This window comes from Gossypium raimondii, chromosome 5 (genome assembly GCF_025698545.1).
Source record: "Gossypium raimondii isolate GPD5lz chromosome 5, ASM2569854v1, whole genome shotgun sequence".
NCBI lineage: Eukaryota > Viridiplantae > Streptophyta > Magnoliopsida > Malvales > Malvaceae > Gossypium > Gossypium raimondii.
Window position 1 is genome coordinate 55968760 of NC_068569.1, and position 21916 is coordinate 55990675.

At 32.1% G+C, this 21916-nt stretch overlaps 4 protein-coding genes across 6 annotated transcripts in view; all 4 read left to right on the plus strand.

Annotated features, from left to right (window-relative positions):
• Positions 1-21916, plus strand: part of LOC128041188 (receptor-like protein 9DC3) — an 88263-nt gene that overhangs the window by 64657 nt on the left and 1690 nt on the right. For 2 of the 3 annotated variants that reach the window (XR_008195853.1, XR_008195855.1), the window contains one exon: positions 6741-6923. The exons of the other annotated variant lie outside the window; for it this stretch is intronic. The gene's annotated coding sequence lies outside the window, so the exon portion shown is untranslated. Of the gene's footprint in view, positions 1-6740; positions 6924-21916 lie in introns of those variants that run through there. 3 annotated transcript variants of the gene reach the window in all.
• LOC128041169 (transcription initiation factor TFIID subunit 6-like) lies at positions 7-14251 on the plus strand. The gene is made up of 9 exons (XM_052630535.1): positions 7-129; positions 2169-2255; positions 12782-12883; positions 12978-13086; positions 13234-13328; positions 13416-13553; positions 13652-13747; positions 13845-13964; positions 14231-14251. Exons 1-9 carry the CDS (start codon positions 7-9, stop codon positions 14249-14251), a joined length of 891 nt encoding a protein of 296 aa, XP_052486495.1.
• LOC128041191 (uncharacterized) lies at positions 2588-3254 on the plus strand. Its single transcript, XM_052630606.1, has 4 exons — positions 2588-2678; positions 2774-2882; positions 3030-3124; positions 3212-3254. The coding sequence occupies exons 1-4, from the start codon at positions 2602-2604 to the stop codon at positions 3243-3245; spliced, it is 315 nt and encodes a 104-aa protein (XP_052486566.1). The 5' UTR covers positions 2588-2601; the 3' UTR covers positions 3246-3254.
• Positions 20668-21705, plus strand: LOC128041170 (receptor-like protein 7). The gene has a single exon (XM_052630536.1). It carries the CDS (start codon positions 20668-20670, stop codon positions 21703-21705), a length of 1038 nt encoding a protein of 345 aa, XP_052486496.1.

Genomic DNA, 21916 nt, shown 5'->3' on the forward strand with positions numbered 1-21916 from the left:
CCTGAGATGGCCAAATGGCACCCGGGGAATCTAATGAGGTTGGAGAGTGATGCAGAGTGCCCATGGTGGCCCGGAAGGAGCGAAAATGTCACCTGGAAAGAGGGTATCGCATATCAAAGCATGAAAGTCGTAATACCCATAACAATGTTAAAAACAAGGAAGATTGAGCCATCAACGGTGTTATCGTGATACCGGTCATAAGATATCCCGATGCCTAAAACTCCCAAGGATCCCCAAGACTGTTGTGAATATCGTGATACCAAACTTTGGGTATCGCAATATCATTGATGAGAGGAGACAAAATATAACCGTAGGGGTAATCCTTTTCCAACATGTGGAATGGCCATGGGATGTGTTGTTTTCCAAACCGATAAGGCGAAAAGGTTCGTGAATTTGGCTGAAGACCAACATGAGAAGAGGCGAAGAAGAAAGCCAAAATATAGCAATCGCATCAATGGATGAAGAAGGATCTAGTTGGTTCAAATGAAGTTAAAGCATTTCTGCTGTGTCTTCATAATTTCTTGTTTAGTAGTCTGTCAGAAAGTTTTTCCTATGGTGAAAAGTTGCATTGGTATGTGTCTGTTTTTATGATTGTACCAATTCCTCTGTATTTCATTGCATTTCGTACTATTTGTAAGGGTTTAGTTCGAGTGTAACATCTTGTATGGTGCAACTATGTATGTCTTCTTTCTTGAATTTCAATTTTTAGTAAACATTATACTGTTCACCATAAAAAAAATACATGTAGAATTACAAAAGATTCAATTATTCAAGTTTGAGTTGCATTTATAGACACGTGATGATGAGAATTCATGAACATAAGGTATGGTTTGAGCCCTTTTGCCATATGCATTTATGTTGCAGACGTTCAAACATGGAATAATTCAACCTGCCTTTGTGTATTCTTAATTTTGTGCCAAACCTATATATCTATCGACAAATTTAAGAGTAATATTTACAACAGCATTGCAGAGTAACACATTTAAGATTCGATTACACTGTCAAAAGATTGCAGCAACGATGAGATTAATCCAATTACAGGAATTGGTATCCTAAATGGCTTTTAGGTACGTAGCTTCATTGACGGTACAAACGAGTTAAAATTTCCAGCATTCATGTCTTTGTTTTCCCTCAAGTAAATGTAGTCAATACTGCAAATGGTGTGGAAGTATTGTACGTTGTGGGGCAAATGTCCAAAATTTCCACATTGCTTGTAAATTATGTTTGGGTGAGAGAGATAGGAGGAAGCAACAACAAGTGTGAAGTCAATAGACAATTGATAGTCTTAGTCTTTGTCTTTTTTTGTCGAGTTAAAGTGTAGTCAATAGACAATTGATAGTCTTAGCCCTTTTTGTGGAGTTAAATTTATAGTCAATAGACAATTGGGACCAAACTTGACGTGTTATAAGGAAGAAGACTTTGTAATCTCATGAATGTTAATTATTTTACTTCTTTGGTAAAAAAAAGTAATTAATTTTATGAATGAAATACAAAAATTCCCACATATGTGTTGAATTCTGCATAATGTAAATGTCCCGAATTGCATGTGAATTTTGCAATTGACCAAACTTTACATGTTATAGTCCTTTAAACTGAGTTAATGAAAAGTAACAATTCTTATCAAAATTAGTTATACTCTTAATTTATAACAAAGGAAAGAGTAATTTGAGTTTAACTCAAAGGTTAATATGTCATCAGTGGGCGATGGCGTGGCGCTACCATGTCAGCGATTATTTTCTTCTTTGAGTTAAGGTGATTTCACCAATTTTAGTTTACTTTTTTACTTCAATTTAGGTTTATGCTTATTAGCTTCGAAGATTCTAAGTGGGTGCCACAATCAAAAGGTGAGTAATAAAAGGTTAAAAATGATTTTTTTAAAAATGATTTTTTATTAAAAATTTAGAATTAGAATTAGACAAATTTTGTAAATGTTAAGGGCTAATTTTATTGAATTTTTTTCTACAATTCGAACTAAAATGACAAATTTTGTATTGAATTTTTTATATTTAGGATCAAATTGATAAAATGTGTAAATATTAGAGGTTAAATTTGTTATTAGATCAAAAACCCACATCAGCTTTCCGTCACTCATCTAAGGACAACTAAAGGGAGACTGATTAAAATATTAGAATGTTTGGATCATTTTTCTAATTCAAGTCATACTGTAGGAGGCAATTAAATGCATGCGCCACTCACGGTGGACGGTTTTGACAGCTGATGACGTTGACAGTGCTCTTAATCTGAGAAACGTGGAGGTACATTTTCAAGTTTCGAAAATTTTATGTTTATTGTATTTTTTTTATTATTCTTTTTCCTTTTTAGTTGAAAATAGTGCTAATTAATGTTGTTTGCTAGTATAATTTTGTTAGAATCTTACGAATTTTTAATGATGTACTCTATCTTGATTTGTTTGACTAATGTGATAATTTCTACTTCATGTGTATTAATCCATAAATTTTATCAAAAGTGGAATTTTGAAAGCTTAGTTTTGGAAGTTTGAATATTAAGTTTAACCACCTGCTTTAGATTTTGCATTTTGGTTAATTGGCTTGTGTTATGTGTTTCTCTGGCATCAGCCGACATGTGGATTTGCCTATCGTGATGCACTACGATTCAAGTAAGCCGCTGGGCATAAGGATTTGTTCTACATTGATGACAAAGATGTGGAGTTTAAAGAAGTAAGAACTTATCAACAATATTCCAGGTTCTGTTATATGTTGCCTTATTAAAGAAGTCTTCACTTAAATTCTTCTATGTTGCCTTACGTATGTAGGTTCTTGAGTCACCTTTGCCAAAAGCACCACTTGATACATCTGTTACATCCCACTGGCTTGCGATTGAAGGCATTCAACCAGCAATTCCAGAAAATGCTTCAATTGAAGGTACCGTCTTAGCTAACCTAAATATTCTCTCGAAGCTATTTGTGTTGAAGACTCTCATGGTTCATGTTCTTTTCTGGTTTTATCACTTTAATCTAATACGACTTATCTTCATTTCTACATGGAATTGGTATTTTGCTTTCCATGCAGCACCTTCTGATGGTAAAAAGGCTGAATACAAAGAAGATGGGCTTTCCGTTGATGTCAAATTACCTGTTAAGCATGTATTATCTAGAGAGCTTCAAGTATGTGCTACATCTTCAGCAACATTTTTATGTTAAAATACATTTTGCACAGAATGATATTAAAAGACTAATTTGGTTGTCATGCAGCTTTACTTTGACAAGATCGTGGACATTACCATGAATAAATCAGTCTCAATTCTCTTTAAACAAGCATATTACTGAGTTTGGCAACAGACTCGGGATTACATCCTTTAGTTCCTTATTTTACACATTTCATTGCTTACATTATATATGTGTGTTGCAAAGAACTTTTGGTTGGTTATCTCAAGCTTACATTTTTGCCACATTTATCTCAGGTTGCACGGAATTTGAATAATTTCCCTCTCATGTTTGCTTTGATGCGTGTTGCCCGGAGTCTTTCCACTAATGCAAATATGCTAGTGGTTTATTTTCCACCTATCTGATTTTTATCACAACCTTCAGCCACGTGTGACAAGGACACTGCTCCACGCTTTTTTGGACCCAACGAAAACATTTCCCCAGCGTTACGGAGCAATTCAAGGGTTAGCAGCCCTTGGCCCCAGTTTAGTATAATTCTAATCTCAAATATTTACTAGCAACACAATGATAGCTATCTTTTTAGGCCCATTTCTAATATCCATAGCTTTTCAATGTAAAAGAAAAAAAAGACTGTAACACCAATGTTGTGGTATTATTTGTTGCCTATAAATACCATTCCTATCCTTCATCTTCCTCTACCAACATAACATGGCCTCCTATCTCTTTCTCTGCCTATTCCTCTTCTTTCCCCATCTTTATGCTTCTTTTCTTCTTCAGGATCTCACTTCTGCTCTTCACTATTCCAGTTCAAGAATTCTTTCTCCATCTATCAGACAGAGGTTTCTGCTTCTTACTGCAATGATTATGCTGGCCTTAAATCTTATCCCAAGACAAATTCATGGAAGGAGGGTACAGATTGCCGCTCATGGGATGGGGTCACTTGTGACCACCTAAATGCTCATGTTATTGCCCTTGACTTGAGCTGCAGTTGGCTATATGGCACCTTCCCTTCCAATGCCACTCTCTTCCTTCTTCCTCACCTTCAAAAACTCAACCTTGCCTACAATGATTTTGATCTTTCTAAAATTCCATCCGAGTTTGGTCGGCTTACAAGCCTATTGTACCTCAACCTTTCTTATACAGGGTTTCTAGGAGAAGTCCCATCCCAAGTCTCCCACCTGTCAAAATTGGTTTCACTCGATCTCTCCTCTTGGGCTGGTTTCTCTGTGCTATATACAATTGACAAACATGCTCTAGAGGGACTTGTTCGCAACCTAACCGAGGTCAGACATCTGTTTTTGGATGGAATCAACATGTCTTCCGTTAATGCTCATGTCTTCATGAATCTATCCTTTTCTCTAAGGTCTCTCAGTCTTCTTGGTTGTGATTTGCAAGGAATATTCCCAAAAAACATTTTTGATTTGCCAAACCTCAATCTCCTCAACTTGCGAAACAACCAATTGAGTGGACAAATTCCAAAATCACTGGGAAACCTCTTGCAACTCACGTATTTATACTTGAGTTCAAACAAATTGAGTGGACAAATTCCATTGTCAATTCTAAACCTAACGCAGTTGGAATACTTGGAAATATCTGAAAATTCTTTAGAAGGTTCCATTTCAGATGAGGTAACCGCTTTTCCTAATCTAATATATTTATACTTAGATAACAATTTACTCAATGGAACACTTCCGTCATTGTTGTATACTGCTCCCTCCTTAAAGAAAATAGATCTCTCTCAAAATCAATTCAGTGGGCATATCAAAGAATTCCAATCCAAATCACTAGAATCGATAGAGTTAGAGAATAATAAACTCCAAGGTCCTCTTCCATCTTCAATATTCCAACTTCTCAATCTTACCGAACTCACCTTATCCTCAAATAATCTTAGTGGTGTCATAGAGTTGAGCATGTTCTCAAACCTTCCAAATCTCGAACTTCTTGACCTTTCATACAACAGCCTATCCTTAACATCTAATACTACTTCTACTGTTAATCTTACAAGCTTATCTTTGTCATCTTGCAATCTTAGTGAATTCCCCCAGTTTTTAAAAGGGCTTAAAAGCTTGGAAAGCTTAGACCTCTCTTGCAACAAAATTCCAGCAAGATTCCACAGTGGATGCAAGAGGTGGGGATTGACTCTTTGACTGACTTAAACGTATCTCACAACTCTTTGACAGAAGTTGAGCACTTTCCATGGAAGAATATTGAATTTCTTGACTTAAGCTCCAATTTGATCCATGGAAATCTTCCGATTCCAGCTTCGACGATCATTGTCTTTCTGATCTCAAATAATAGTTTCAATGAAGAGGTCTCTTCTTTCATATGCAATGCCAGTTCTCTTCAAATTCTTGATTTGTCCCACAATAACTTGAGTGGAACAATTCCGCAATGTTTTGGAAATCTGAGCGACAGCCTTAAACTCTTGAATCTGAAGAAGAACAAGTTTTATGGGACGGTTCCTCCAGCATTTGCAAAGGGATGCCAATTGACTAATTTCAACTTAAACGGAAATCTGTTAGAATGGCCGTTGACACCATCCATCCTTAATTGTAATGGTCTGCAACTGTTAGATCTTGGTAACAACGAGATCAATGATACATTTCCTCATTGGTTGGGAAGTCTTCCATATTTGCAAGTTCTTGTATTGAAGTCAAATCATATGCATGGTTCCTTATGTGTCAATAGCTCCAAGTCTAGCCCTGTTTTCTCTAAAATCCAAATTTTTGATCTCTCAAGTAATTATTTTTCTGGACCCCTACCAGTGAGATATATCAACAGCTTCAAGGCTATCATAAATCTAGAGAAGATTGGTAGTACAGTGTCGTACATGGGGGTGAATGATCCTCGAGGTAGTGGCTTCTATACCTATTCCATTGGAATTGTTATGAAAGGACAAGATATGGAATTGGTAGTGAAAATTTTCACCATGTGGATGATCATTGATCTATCAAACAATCAGTTTGAAGGGGGTATTGCAGAGGTTTTTGGGAAGCTTAACTTACTGAAAGGGCTCAACCTTTCTCATAATAACCTTAATGGTGATATCCCCACCTCAATAGGGAATTTGACAAATCTTGAATGGTTGGACCTATCTTCAAACAGGTTGTCTGGGACGATTCCAAATAGATTGACAGATCTAACATTTCTTTCGTCCTTCAATGTTTCTGAAAATCAACTCCATGGTCAGATTCCTCAAGGAAAACAGTTCAACACATTTGGAAATGATTCATATGAAGGAAACAAGGGATTATGTGGATTTCCGGTCTCGAAAGGTTGCAACATCATTGAGCCACCACCTCCAAATGTGCTGGAAAAAGATGGCTCAAAATCAAACATTACTTTTGGTTGGAAAGTGGTGTTGATAGGTTATGGATGCGGAGTGGTGTTCGGAATGGTCGTGGGATATGTTGTTTTCCAAACTGGTAAGCCAAAATGGTTGGTGAATTTGGTTGAAATCCAACATGAGAAGAAGCGAAGAAGAAAGTCAAAGGATGGCAGTCGCAGCAATGTACGAAGAAGGATCTAGTTAGTGGAAATGGTGTTCAAGTGTTGATGTTGTATCTTCATAATTTCTTGTTTTGAATTCTGTCAAATTTTTTTCCTATGGTGAAAGGTTGCATTGGCATGCATCTGTCTTTATTATTGTAACAACTCATCTATATTTCACTGCATTACGTACTATTTATAAGGGTTTGTTTTAAATGTAACATTTTGTATGGTTCAACTATTTATGTCTTCTTTCATGACTTTCATTTTTGAGTCTCAATAATCTCTACATTCAAGATTTTGTCAGCTTATTCATTGTGGATCAATAATCTTCATGCTCATCTCATCATCTTTTTCTCGAGTTAAACACAGTCAAAACCGTCGAAACCATTTTCTTGAAAACAAAAAATTTAGTTGTCGACTTTAAAAATAAAAATGGAGTCGCCACCGATCATTTATTAATGTGTGATCGACTCACCTTAAAAATTATTTTGGTCTACGAATTTTGAGAAAACGAGTTCGGGCGTCAGTTACGCACGAGGAAGGGTTAGCACCCTCGTAACGCCCAAAATTGGTACCAAATTGATTATTTAATGTCTTAGTGTTGAGGGTTGAAAAAGATTTTTAAAAACAACTCAAATGATGAAATCTGAAAAAGATAATCAATTGTTCAAGTCATGTAAAGAAATCGAGTCCCGATACGTTAGGGTACAATTTCTCAAAATTCCCGAACTTTGAATATCACTTTTATTTTATCCGAAAATCTTCATTTTGAGAAAGCAATATGTCACACCCAATACGTTAGGACACAACAAATTAAGTTCCCGAAAATGATTTTTATCCTCATGCATTTTGAATAAAGAATATTCTCGGTTATTTAAGATTAACAAAGAAAATCGGAACCCAATACGTTAGGGCTCAATTTCCTCGAAAATCCTAAACTTCGAATATTGCTTTTATTTAAAAAACCTTGAATCAAGAGTAAATGATTTTGATAACTGACAGAACCAAAGTATATTTCCTAAAGGGTATGTTAAAAGTTAATGTACAATATGAAACAAATACATTCATTTAAAATATATACGTATATGTATTTACAAAATATATATAGGCACAATATACAAGTTTGAAAATATGTGTGTGCATATATTTAACACGTAAATATAAGTGTACATATAAAAGGAAAGTAAAGAAATATATAAAACAAACTTATAATAATCTCTAAAATATGCATGTATATATGTATATGAAAATCGTAAAAATAAAATAAAAGTATAAAAATATGCATATGTGTATAAATTTACAGAAATAAAAATGTATAAGTATATATGTATTGGTAAAGCACGAAAATATGTATATGTATATTAAAATACTTATATATACATGTACAATAAGTATATAAATAATAGAGTATATATAGAATAATAAAAATGTTTAAAATAACTCAAAAGTATATAAAAATGTATATATATGTGTATATATATCTATTATAAAAAATGTGTATTTTGGATTGTAAAATATGAGAAACATGTGTATTTTAAAATGTGTATGTATACATATATATGTTTGTAAAAAAAGTTTAAGAAGGATAATATAAAAGAACGTATCTACATATTTACAAAAGTAAAAGAAAATTGAAAATTAAAATATAAAATATATATATGTATATATAGTAGTTAGGAAATAAAATGAAAATAAAACCTATGTATAAAATATGCACCCGTATACTTGTACTATATATAAAACAGTATATATATATTACATAAAGCGATGCATGTGAATAAAATAATAATAATAATAATAATAATAATAATAATAATAATAATAAATAATAAATGAATTGCAAAGAAAAATGTAATTAAAATGAAACGGAGGGTCATATTGCGATGCGCGCATTATATGGGGGCCTAAATGGAAATAATCCATTTCCCCCTAAATGGTGCACAGCAATGTGGGCTGAAATGAATAAAAATAGAAACATTTGGGCCAAATTAAAAAAACAATTGGCTTAATAAAAGCATGACCCAAAAAGGGGAGGGCTAGCTGCGAAATTTCCCCATTTAGGGTGGAAACGCGCGGACCCAACTGCGGGTCGGGTCGACGCGCGCATCCCCTTCCAAAACGGCGCCGTTTCGCTTTCTGTTTTAAGTTTTAAAAAACAGGAAAAAAATTAGGGAAAAATTTATTTTCCCTTTCCCTGAAGCAGACTGCTTCTTTAGGGTTTTATCAACCCTTCAGCGTCGCCGTTTTCAAGAACTCCCCACTGCCTCAATCGCCGTCCTAGCCTCCGATTGTGACGGAGAATGGAGCAGAACGCGATATGACCGGGTAAGTCCCTTCTCCTCTTTTATTCTTGTTATATAAAAAAATAAAAAAATAGAAGACAAAAATAAAAAAATAGACGCGATTCACCTTCCAAAAAAAAATTTATTTGTATTCTCAGTATTTATCTCCTATTTTCGTATCCCCCTATTGATACAATCATCATTCGGTTTTATAGCCGAATCTTAGAGAAATAATAATAAAAATAAAAAAAAATCCCTTGATTCTTGCTATATTTTTTGCTATCTATTGTTTGTGATTTGTTGCAGATTCGTAAGAGACGTGTACGGCGTGTGCGACGTTTACGGAGGTGCGTGAGGGAGAGCCAACGTGCAGAACACTGCGTCGTTGTGGCGAGGCGGCTGCGGCGCTAAGCTTGCTGCTACTAGGGTTTTTGAAGGCTTGTTTTGGGTCACATTGTATTTGGGCTAGGGTCTAGTATATGGGCTGATGTAATTTGGGTTTTGGGCTATTAATTGGGTTGAGTGGGCCTGTTTATTTATTTGGGCCCGAGCATATTTGGGCTTGTACACAATTTCTTCTGTGTGGAAAATAATTTGGCATTCTGCAAATTTCCACAATGCTTGTGGATTACCTTTGGTTGACAGCTATACATATAAAGGAAGGAAACAAGACCATGTCAAAATTTCCAAAAATTAGTCATTCATTTTTTAAAATTGTAAATTCTCAAATAATGTAAATTGGTCCTAAAACTCAGGTTTTGAAATCTTTACAATTTAACCCCTTATAGTTTCAAACTTTACTATTTTATGCTCAACTTTCTAAATCTTCATATTTCATGATCAATATCATTTAGTTCTTCAACAACAACATATTCGAGATTTTATTTTTCTAGAATTTTTATATAAAAGTTTGTATTTTTAAAATAATTTTGAGTTTTTTATAATTTTATATAGAATCGAGGTAAATTGGCAAAAAATTATAAAAACAAAATACTAAAATTGTTATTATAGCAACTAAAAGTGTCATTTAACAATAGGTTGACCAAATTGTAACTTTTTAGTTAAGTGACCAAAACGAAGATCTACCCATAGTTCAATGGCTAATTATGTAGTTTACCCTTTCATAATTAAAAATAGTTGTTAAGTTTTTCTTGTATTAGATAACATTTTAGATGGTAAAAACACTCTTTAGTCCCTCTCAATTTTGATTTAAGTAAATTGGTCCATTTTAGAAAATTTCAATTAAGCCCCAAAATTTTGAAAATTTTCATTATACCTTTTAATTTTTTTTGAAAATTTTAATTAAGCACTTTTAAAATTTTTAAAATTCTCATTAATCTCACAAAAATTTAAAATTTTATTAGACCCCAATTTTTTAAAAATCTTACTAAACCATTAAATTTTTAGAAAATCTTACCTGCCCCCCCCCAAAAAAAAAACCTAGCCCCAACTCCCGGGATCCGCCATTGGTACTTGGTATTAACATCATTAGAAAATTGCTAAATCAAATAATGAAAATTTGACACATAGAACCCTTTTTTAATTATCAAGTCCACGTATATAATATAATAGTGAAAACTAAATAAAACAATAATTAAATGAAATTAAAAACAAATAACTAAGCATATGGTTAATAAAAAAACCCGTACTTTCAAAGATAATAAAAAATATTATTTAAAATCAATTGAAAATATTATTTTAAAGGAAAACTCTTTGGTGAAGATGATTATTTGCTTAAATGGAGAATATAATATTTTTGGTTATGTAAATTTAATTTAATTGTTTTATTTAGTTTTTCACATAATGTTATTTTATACATGTGGACTTGATGAATTAGAAAAAAAATTACTTGTCAAATTTTCATTGGTTGGTCTAACAATTCATTAATGGTATTAACATTAAATACCATAATAAAACATATATTGATAGTTCATGTACCACATTAGACATTTTCAAAGTACAAATACTACATTAGACATGTACTATAATAGAACACATATTAATAATTTAGATACCACATTAAACATTCTATGAAGGTACCATTACGAAATGTGATATTATCTCTTACAAGTATTTGATGAGTAGGTATATAAGGACAAGCAGAACCAGAATTCCAATGACAGCTAAAGGCATGCACATACACGACCATCCGCCATTGATGTGCTTGTTCATAATTCCCATGTTTTTCTGCACTCCCTGATACAACAAAGAAAAGAAAACACAATACAAAATTAAAACTCTAAACAACCCAAAATTTTTTCGGGCCAGAAATGATCCAAAAATTTTAAGGGTAAACTATATTGGTAGTCACCCAACTATTAATAAATTTCTTAGTTACTCGACTATGAAAAGGTATTTTTGTATATTTTCGATGAAGATTTGTTATTTTTATTTATTATTAATAAACTTATTCTTTTTAGTCCATTTTGTCATTGTAGTAATTTATCATCAAATTTTGGGAAAGAATGCCCCATTTCTAATACATGATTAGCATATCAAATTGTAGTTATTCCTATCTAGTAATAAACTAACCCCAATTTAGTGTGAAAATAGTTAAATCACTTAAGTTTGTTACTTAGTTTTGTTGATATGGACAATTAAAAAAATCATAATATATATTTTCAACAAATATTTTCGATAAGATAAACTCAAAAGTAATTCTCAAAATTGTAGAGAATTTTATTACTTGAGTGAAAAAAACATTACAAATCAGTAAAATAAAGTATCGTGAAGAAATGATAGAGAGGAAAATTGAAACAAACCTTGAAAAATAAGTGTGGTTGCAAGTAGGATGCTGGAAGCAATAGAGGGCTGAGAAAAGTGAGAGCTACAATGATTGTTGTGATTGTAGAAACAAACGTCCAGAGAGAATTGTTAGAATACTCAAGTTTATAGAGAGAATTGAGAGGGTTTAGTGTTTCCAAAAAGAAGAAGGAAAAACACATATATCATAATGAGGTTACACTCACGTGTTATTTATGGTAAGCAAAGCATTACTTATATGGTTTGATATCGATCGGGATGCTTTCTGTTTAACGAGAAAGGGAAGAACTTGTATTAGAGGAAAATGTTAAGAAGTGTCTTCTTAACAATGTCTGTGTTTTGAGCTTCCAAGATATGCACTTAAGGCATCTCAATAGAGGAGCAATTCAATAATTATACCAATCTTTCGGGACTAACTCTACAACCTTTGCATAGTTGCAATCCAAGAATCCTGCCAACCTTCTAAGGCTAGCTACACAGCATTTACGTATTTGCATGTATTTTTTTTTCCATAACACCAACTCCAACAACTTCACTTTTATTTATCGAAAGAAATTGTATTTCTTGAAACTATTATATACAAAATATTATTAACCAAAATCAAGTATTCACAATAATTAATACTAATTAATTCAAAGATTTTCAATGCTAAGAATGGAACCCAAATTCAGCCTTTGCTACTAACCTACTAATAAACAAATGAAGTTAGAAAGTTTAAAATTGAATTATAAATTTTAAAAGAGTAAAATTTGTTATACTAACTTAAAATTTTTAATTTTGTGGAGCTAAAATCTTTGCCTATCCTCTAACAGTGCTCAGTATTTCTCTCATAATTTTTATTTTTTTATTATTCTTTTCCTTTTTAGTTGAAAATAGTGCTAATTAATGTTAGTTGGTAGTATAATTTTGTTAGAATCTTATGAATTTTTCATGATGTACTATATCTTGATTTGTTAGACTAATGTGCTAATTTCTACTTCATGTGTATTAATCCATAAATTTTATCGAAAGTGGAATTTTGAAAACTTAGTTTTGGAAGTTTGAATATTAAGTTTAACCTCCTGCTTTAGATTTTGCATTTTGGTTAATTGGCTTGTGTTATGTGTTTCTCTGGCATCAGCCGATATGTGGATTTGCCTCTCGTGATGCACTACGATTCACGAAAGCCGCTGGGCATATGGATTTGCTCTACATTGATGACAAAGATGTGGAGTTTAAAGAAGTAAGAACTTATCAACAATATTCCAGGTTCTGTTGTATGTTGCCTTATTAAAGAAGTCCCACTTAAATTCTTCTATGTTGCCTTATGTATGTAGGTTCTTGAGTCACCTTTGCCAAAAGCACCACTTGATACATCTGTTACATCCCACTGGCTTGCGATTGAAGGCATTCAACCATCAATTCCAGAAAATGCTTCAATTGAAGGTACCGTCTTAGCTAACCTAAATATTCTCTCGAAGCTATTTGTGTTGAAGACTCTCATGGTTCATGTTCTTTTCTGGTTTTATCACTTTAATCTAATACGACTTATCTTCATTTCTACACGGAATTGGTATTTTGCTTTCCATGCAGCACCTTCTGATGGTAAAAAGGCTGAATACAAAGAAGATGGGCTTTCCGTTGATGTCAAATTACCTGTTAAGCCTGTATTATCTAGAGAGCTTCAAGTATGTGCTACATCTTCAGCAACATTTTTATGTTAAAATACATTTTGCACAGAATGATATTAAAAGACTAATTTGGTTGTCATGCAGCTTTACTTTGACAAGATCGTGGACATTACCATGAATAAATCAGTCTCAGTTCTCTTTCAACAAGCATTACTGAGTTTGGCAACAGACTCGGGATTACATCCTTTAGTTCCTTATTTTACATATTTCATTGCGGATGAGGTTGTCTTAAAGATCTTTCATACCTCATTATATATGTGTGTTGCAAAGAACTTTTGGTTGGTTATCTCAAGCTTACATATTTGCCACATTTATCTCAGGTTGCACGGAATTTGAACAATTTCCCTCTCATGTTTGCTTTGATGCGTGTTGCCCGGAGTCTTCTCCAGAATGAACACTTACACATAGGACCTTACGTGAGTTTATTATTTCAATCATTTAGAAGTACACGAACTAATGCAAATATGCTAGTGGTTATTTTCCACCTATCTGATTTTTTAAAATGTTCTTCAGTTACACCAGTTGATGCCATCTATTATTACCTGCCTCGTTGCAAAAAGGTTAGGAAATAAATTCACCAACAATCATTGGGAACTTAGAAACTTCAAAGCTAGTGGCATCAATATGCAAAAGGTGAAGATTTCTTTTCTTTTGGACTTATACATGCATTTTCGTTTTTATGAATTTCAGGTGTCTGATTTTTTAGTTATAAACTTGGATCTATTCTTCAAATCATGTGTATATCATTTTTATGCTATTTCACACATGCAAAACAAATGGCGCGAGCGTGCATGTTATATGCAGAATACATAGATTAATTACATGTGGATGCATGTTTGACCATTGTGTGTGGCTACTTTTTTTTACATGATCCAATTTTCGATATGCTTTGCTTTTAGGTTGAATGCGGAAAAGATTAGAACTTAATTTCCAGCATAATGATTTGTAGTAATATGTGAAATTAATATGAAGAGATTTATGATTGTTATTAATGTTGATTTTGACAAAATATGGATTATTCAAGGTTGAAATAATTTAATGGATAAATTGAGTATATGAATGAGTTTGTATCGAGTTTTATAGGCTCTATTTATTATGAATATAATATTTCGTGGATAGATTGTAAAGAATTTTAAAAGCATGTTAATAATTTAAAAAGTTTAATTCGGATGAAATTTTGTAAGTCGGTTTAATATGTATGCAAGTGTATGTAATTTAGTAATGCCTCGTACCCTATTCCGGCATCGAATACGGGTAAGAGGTGTTACATTCCCACTCACAATATGCTTCGGGATCATACTTTACATGAAATGGTGGAATGTTAAACTTCGGTTTAGCTAAAAAATGTTGCCTATGATCATTATTAACCAAAGTCTCATCATTTGCACGAGAGACACGTTGAGCATTATTTGCAAAAAGACGAGGCTGGTCATCTTCATCTTCTCAATAACGATTTTGACACTCAATTTTAGTATGTAGACGTTCTAAGTTTTTGCTAATTGTGTCTAGAATAGTGTCAAGTTACTGATCTCTAGCATTTCGAACCTCTTGATCTCTTCTCAACTTCCCAATCATAGTATTGTGAAACATTATGAAAGCCTAAAAAGAACACAACACTCAATAAAAGAAAAATTAAGCAAACCTCACTGTTATGCACTCAAAAATAAAAAATCAAAATTTCAATGAGGTTAGAATTGATCTTGTAAGTCTTTTAAAAAGTGTCTATATCAATTAGTCAGAATGTATTAGAATCAAACTATCAAAGCAAACCTAATAGTACTATGGGTCAATGAAAATTGTTGAAATCTGAAAACCTGGAAAATTACGAAGCAGATTGACAAACTCCTTTTGAGGTGTTCCCAATTTCCAAAAATCACGAAATTTAAATTGGAGACTCCTAAAATAATGTACGTTTGATCTGGAAAGTTTTGGCACAAAATTCAACCCATAGAATATTTTTTTTATTTTTTATATTTTATTTTATTTTGCACTTTTTCAATCACTTTTTTTTTTGTGGGAAATACTTTTTTATACTCTAAAATAGTGTCAAGAAATAGTATGTAAAATTTCAAATCATTTGAAAATCATTTACCCACAAAAATATTTTTTCCCGAAAATTGTCGGGGTAAAAAAATTATTTAATTTGAGGTTGTTTCCCAGAAATTAGTTTATAAAAATGAAAAGACCACCTAAAACGCCCACATCTGATACCAAATGATAAAGAATGAGATGGATGAACACGGAAGTGGATCGTAAAATTTGTCAAAGTCATGGACTTGACTTAGGGCGCTAAATGTTCGAAAAGAAATTTAGATTTTGACACAACCTAAAACGAAATCGAATCCAAGTAAGATAAAACAAAATTTATACATGTATATTTTTTACACCATAACATAAGATATAAAAATGGTAAATTTATATTTGCATTATTGGTTTTGGTCATTTTCTTGAAGCATTGGGCTTATTCTATAACACAGCTTGGATCAGTGATGTGATCCCTTAGCACCCAAAAAAACCCAATTAGACCTTTACCCATTAGCCTATCTCAACTTCCTCTTCAATCCAGCACTCACTCTACCCCCCATGCCAGAAAACATTTACAAACATGGTTCCTCTTGCATCCACACATATTTAATGAAAGTTAAATATACAAAATATAATAACTAAAATTTTGAACAAGTGAGGATTTTCTATCCTACCAAACACTCTTCTGTTCCTTTATTCCATGGAAGCATCTTTTTAGTTATTTTTCCCCCCTTGGCAGCTAATTCAAAGTTTCAACTTGAGCAGTTCTTAAAAGGAAAATGCCATTCCCCATAGGTCTTTGCTAGAGGCAGGTAGAGGAGGCAATGTTTTTTGGGCATGGAGTAGCTTGTTAAAGAGGAGATATCACAAGGCAAATTATATGTGTATGAGAATGAAACAGAGAAACATATATGTAAATATGGAGTGAAAACCCAAATCATCTGGGATTGGTGGAGAGTGATGTGTCAGAAGAAGAAGAAGAGGAAGAAGGGGTTTGAGATGTGACAACTACTGCACTGCATTGCAGTCTGCAATTGAGAACTGGGGCCTCCTGCTTATTATATGTTATAATGGTCCTATAACAATCCACTACTCGTTATTGTCGTGTTGTGTGAACTTATGTGGAAACATAGGGCTTTCATTCTGTGCTTCGTACTTTTTTACTACCAAGGAGGTGCAGTTAAATTGTACAATTAGCAGGATTAGAGGTGGTTTATACTTTATAGGGAGTGTGTTCTTTTAGTGGGTATGAACTCTCCCTTTCATATTAATTGGGTTTTATTTTTTTATTATTATTCACAGTGGCAACGCCCACCTCGTCTACCAAACTACAAATATAACCTTTGAAATTGACCAAACTTTGTTCGGTCATAACATTGACCATTGACAACAACAAAAGCATGTTTTCCATTATATCTTAACCTTTGAAGCATTGTATGTGGCCACCCACGTAGTCTACTATTTATGTTATGTCACGACAAAAACAGCATTCTCCTTTGTCTTTCAAATTCGACATTACTAATGGAGTTCTTTTTGCACACATGCATTCTATTTATTATTTTGAATACAATTCTAATCTAGATTTTTGGCTTTACATTTTTTTTATTTAATCATCAAGTTGTCCATGTTCTTTAATTTTTTTTAAAAACTAAGTTGCATTTCCTTTTGTTTTTAAATTAACGGTATATTGAAATCATTATTGAAATTATAATCAAAATTAATACATGTTCTTTTTATTAGCTTAAGGGCGTAAAACCCTTCAAAATTTTCAAACAAAAAAATAAAATTTAAGTCCTCTTTTTTTACACTTAATTGAGCATTTAAACTTTTAAATGTATCAAAATATCTTTACACTTCTTAAAAAGCAATTAAAACCCTATTTTTTTAGAAAAATCGTCAAAAATAAAAAATTATAAAATTTTATAAAAATCATAAAAATATAAAATCCATCAAAAGTCCTTTTAACAATTAACTTTAACTATTGATCGTTAAAGTTAACGACCTCTAGCTATGTGTCGCAACTCAGCGTGACATGTAGCGAAAACAGATAAAAAGTAAAATCAATAAAAGTTATAGAAAAAATATAAAATATTTCTTTTGGTACAATAATTTTTATAAATTTTTTTACAAAATTTATATTTCTTTACATTTTGTATAATTTTCTTATGAATTTATAAAATTTTATAATTTTTATATTTCTATATGTTTTATACTTTTTAAACTTTTTATAAAATTTTACAATTTTATATATTTTTAATATTTTAATTTTTATTAAAATTTAATAATATTATAGATTTTATTGATTTTAATTTTTCTCTAATTTTTAATAAAAGTAGGGCTTAATTGCTTTTTTTTTTTAAGTTTGAGAGTTTTTTTGATACATTTTGAAAGTTCAAGTACCCAATTGAGTGCAAAAAAAAAGTAGGGGCTTAATTGCTTTTTTTGAAAATGTTTGAGGGCCTTTTTGATGTATTTTGAAAGTTCAAGTTCCCAAATGAGTGTAAAAAAAAAGAGCAGGGGTTTAGTTGCTAGTTTTGAAAAAGTTTGAGGGCTTTTTGCACCCTTAAACCTCTTTTCTTTTTCTAAATTTACTTTAGAACCAACTTTGAGTAAAGACTTGGAAAATTTAATTAGCAAAATTTGTTTCCATGTAAAAATTTCCCCTATTTCTTGTTTGAATTTAAAGCAATACAATATTTTTGAAGCTAGTAACAGAAGATGACAGTCAATTCATTCCAAGCAATACCAAATTTCCAGTCTGGTGAAAAATTTGTTTCTTAGATACTTTTATTCAACTTTTACGGCATAAGTTTGAATATAGCTAGGGACTACATTTTTAATGTGTTGTTTACTACACAATTAGGCATAACTTTTTCAAATGTTGTAAGGTTCCCACTGTCGGTATTATACCATTTTGATCTCCACTATTACATTATAATCATATTTAAAAAAAATAAAAAATAGAAAAAAAAAATCAGTCAAATGGCATGATAATTTCTTTTCAAAATTGTTCACTTTGATTCTTCATACATATTTAACTTATTTCAAGAAAGTATTGGAAAAAAGAATGGCATACAAATATAATACTAACCTGAATATTGTAATGGGAACGGCTTGTTGAAGAAGGTTTTTAAGTGTAGGAAGCATATGTCAAGGTCCTTATCAGCTTCATTGCATTTAAAATTAGTTCTAAAAAAATAAGAGTGACATATAATGAAAATTTTAAGGTTAGCAATTTTTACACAACATTCGCCTCAATAAACAAGTAATTTATTTTATTTTATTTTCTTAAGAAATAGGTGACAATACAGAGAGAAAAATTGACCGCGAGTCTTAAAACTTGAATTTAAAATAATTTCTAAAAAGTATTTATAATAGACAATTGATAGTCTTCGTCTTAGTCTTTTTTTGTGGAGTTAAAGTATAGTCAATAGACAATTGATAGTTAAATCTGTAGCAGTCTTCTTCCTCTTTATTCTTTTGTGTGGAAAATAATTTGGGACCAAACTTGACGTGCTATAAGGAAGAAGACTTTGTAATCTCATGAATGTTAATTATTTTACTTCTTTGGTAAAAAATTATTCAATTTTATGAATGAAAAAAAATATGGTAAAGAGGAAGTAGTTGTTGATCACTAACAACATGACTAAAATATATGAAAAATATATTTGTCGCATCATTTTTTGAAAATAACAGAACTTAATAAATTTAACCGTTATTGTTTGGTGCTGACTAAAATTTTAAAATTTGATAAAGTAAATGAACTAAAAATGACCAAATTAAAGTATAAAGATTAAGTCCACAACTTTTGCAAAGTACGAGGACTAATAGCAGAAATTAACCTAAATTTCATATGGGTCAATTACAAAAATAATCACTAAACTATTCCTTTGGTTCTCTTCTAGTCACTCAACTATAGAGATGCTCATGAGCCGGGCCAGGTCCGGCCTAAGCATGATATTAACGTACTTTATGCTTGCTCAAGCTTAGCTCGGCCCGAAATATGAGCTTAAAATTTCACCTAAACTATTCCATATTTGCAAAAGACTAACCCAAGCTCATTTTAGGCATGCCCATATAATTTTTAGTTTTTTTTAAATATTTATATTATGTTATTTTAATATTTAATAATTTAAACATTTTTTATTTATTGAAAATTTTTATATAGTCATTTTAACATTATTTTAATGTTTACATTATAGTATTATTATCTATTTAGTATAAGTTTATTTTTTTTAATCTGTTTTAAATTATATAATATAAAGTATTATACACTTAAAAAGGGGCCGGGCTGGGCTCGGGCTTTGAATGTTCAAGCCTGAACCTAGCCCATATTTTAAACGGGCCTAATGTTTTACCCAAACTCAATTTTCGGGCCTAATATTTTTATCCAGACCCTCCCAAATTTCGGGCGGCACTTGGGCCTTGGCAAGTAGCCCAACTCATGAACAAGTTTACTCAACTATTAATTTTTTCAATTTAGTCGTTAACCTTTTCGAAAGTAAATATTTTAGTCACTCTCCTATTAGGTTGTTAAATGAGTGATGGAAAGCTGATGTGGGCTTTTTTTATTAGTCTAATAACAAATTTAGCCCTCCAATGTTTACACATTCTATCAATTTGATCCTAGATATAAAAAAAATCAACAAATTTAGCCCTGAATGTTAACAAAACCTGTCATTTTAGTTCAAATTCTAAAAAATTAATAAATTTAACCCTTAATATTTTCAAAAATTAGCAATTTAGTTCTAATTCTAAAATTTTAATATATATTTTAAAAATATTTTAATCCCTCTCTCACCCTTTGATTTTTAGATGAGCAAAAATCAAAATATATCATTATGTCTTTTTGTTTTAAAGCTAAAAGAGATAAAAAAATGAGAAGTTAAAATGACTTTTCGTTTGTAAAGTTAAAAATGCTAAATAAATCATTATGTCTTTTTAATTTTAATTTTTACTTGATTAAAAGAGAAATAATTAACGAATAAAAATAATTATTCCCAAATAAATTTATCAGAATTTATAACAAATGAGATTTTAGATTTTAATTATGAGGCTATATATATATAAGCATACACATTTTTATGAAATACAAGATTTTGCTAAAAGAAAAAGCATCCAATTTTAAGAATGAAAAATAAATGGTAAAAGGAAGACTAAGTGGTTGTTGATCAATACAAACATTTTGAAAATCTAATATCCGTAACTTTTCAATGTAAAAGAAAAAAAGACTGTAACACCAATGTTGTGGTATTATTTGTTGCCTATAAATACCATTCCTATCCTTCATATCTTCCTCTACCAACATAACATGGCCCCCTATCTCTTTCTCTGCCTATTCCTCTTCTTTCCCCATCTTTATGCTTCTTTTTCTTCTTCAGGATCTCACTCCTGCTCTTCATTAATCCAGTTCAAGAACTCTTTTTCCATCACAGAGGCTACTTTTTTTGATTGCGGTAGTTTTGATGGCCCTAAATCTTATCCCAAGACCAATTCATGGAAGGAGGGTACAGATTGCTGCTCATGGGATGGGGTCACTTGTGACCACCTAAATGCTCATGTTATTGCCCTTGACTTGAGCTGCAGTTGCCTATATGGCAACTTCCCTTCCAATACCACTCTCTTCCTTCTTCCTCACCTTCAAAAACTCAACCTTGCCTACAATGATTTTAATCTTTCCAAAATTCCATCCGAGTTCGGTCGGTTTACAAGCCTATTCTACCTCAACCTTTCCAATACAGGGTTTGCAGGAGAAGTCCCATCCCAAGTCTCCCACCTGTCAAAACTGGTTTCACTTGATCTCTCCGATTGGGCTTATGAACAACTTACAATTGACAAACATGCTCTGGAGGGACTTGTTCACAACCTAACCGAGGTCAGACATCTGTTTTTGGATGGAATCAACATGTCTTCTGTTAATGCTCATGTCTTCATGAATCTATCCTCTTCTCTAAGGGCTCTCAGTCTTGCTCGTTGTGATTTGCAAGGAAAATTCCCAAAAAACATTTTTGATTTGCCAAACCTCAATCGCCTCTACTTGGGAGACAACCAATTGAGTGGACAAATTCCAAGATCATTGGGGAACTACTTGCAACTCACTCATTTAGACTTGTCTTGGAACCAATTGAGTGGACAAATTCCATTTTCAATTCTAAACCTAATGCAGCTTGCATACTTAAGAATAGTTGGAAATACATTAGAAGGTTCCATTCCAGATGAGGTAACCGCTTTTCCTAATCTAATATCTTTAGACTTAACAAACAATTTACTCAATGGAACACTTCCGTCATGGTTGTATACTGCTCCCTCCTTAAAGGATATATCAAAGAATTCCAATCCAAATCACTAGAATCAATAGAGTTAGAGAATAATAAACTCCAAGGTCCTCTTCCATCTTCAATATTCCAACTTCTCAATCTTACCGAACTCACCTTATCCTCAAATAATCTTAGTGGTGTCATAGAGTTGAGCATGTTCTCAAACCTTCCACATCTAAAACTTCTCGACCTTTCATATAACAGCCTATCCTTAACATCTAATACTACTTCTACTATTAATCA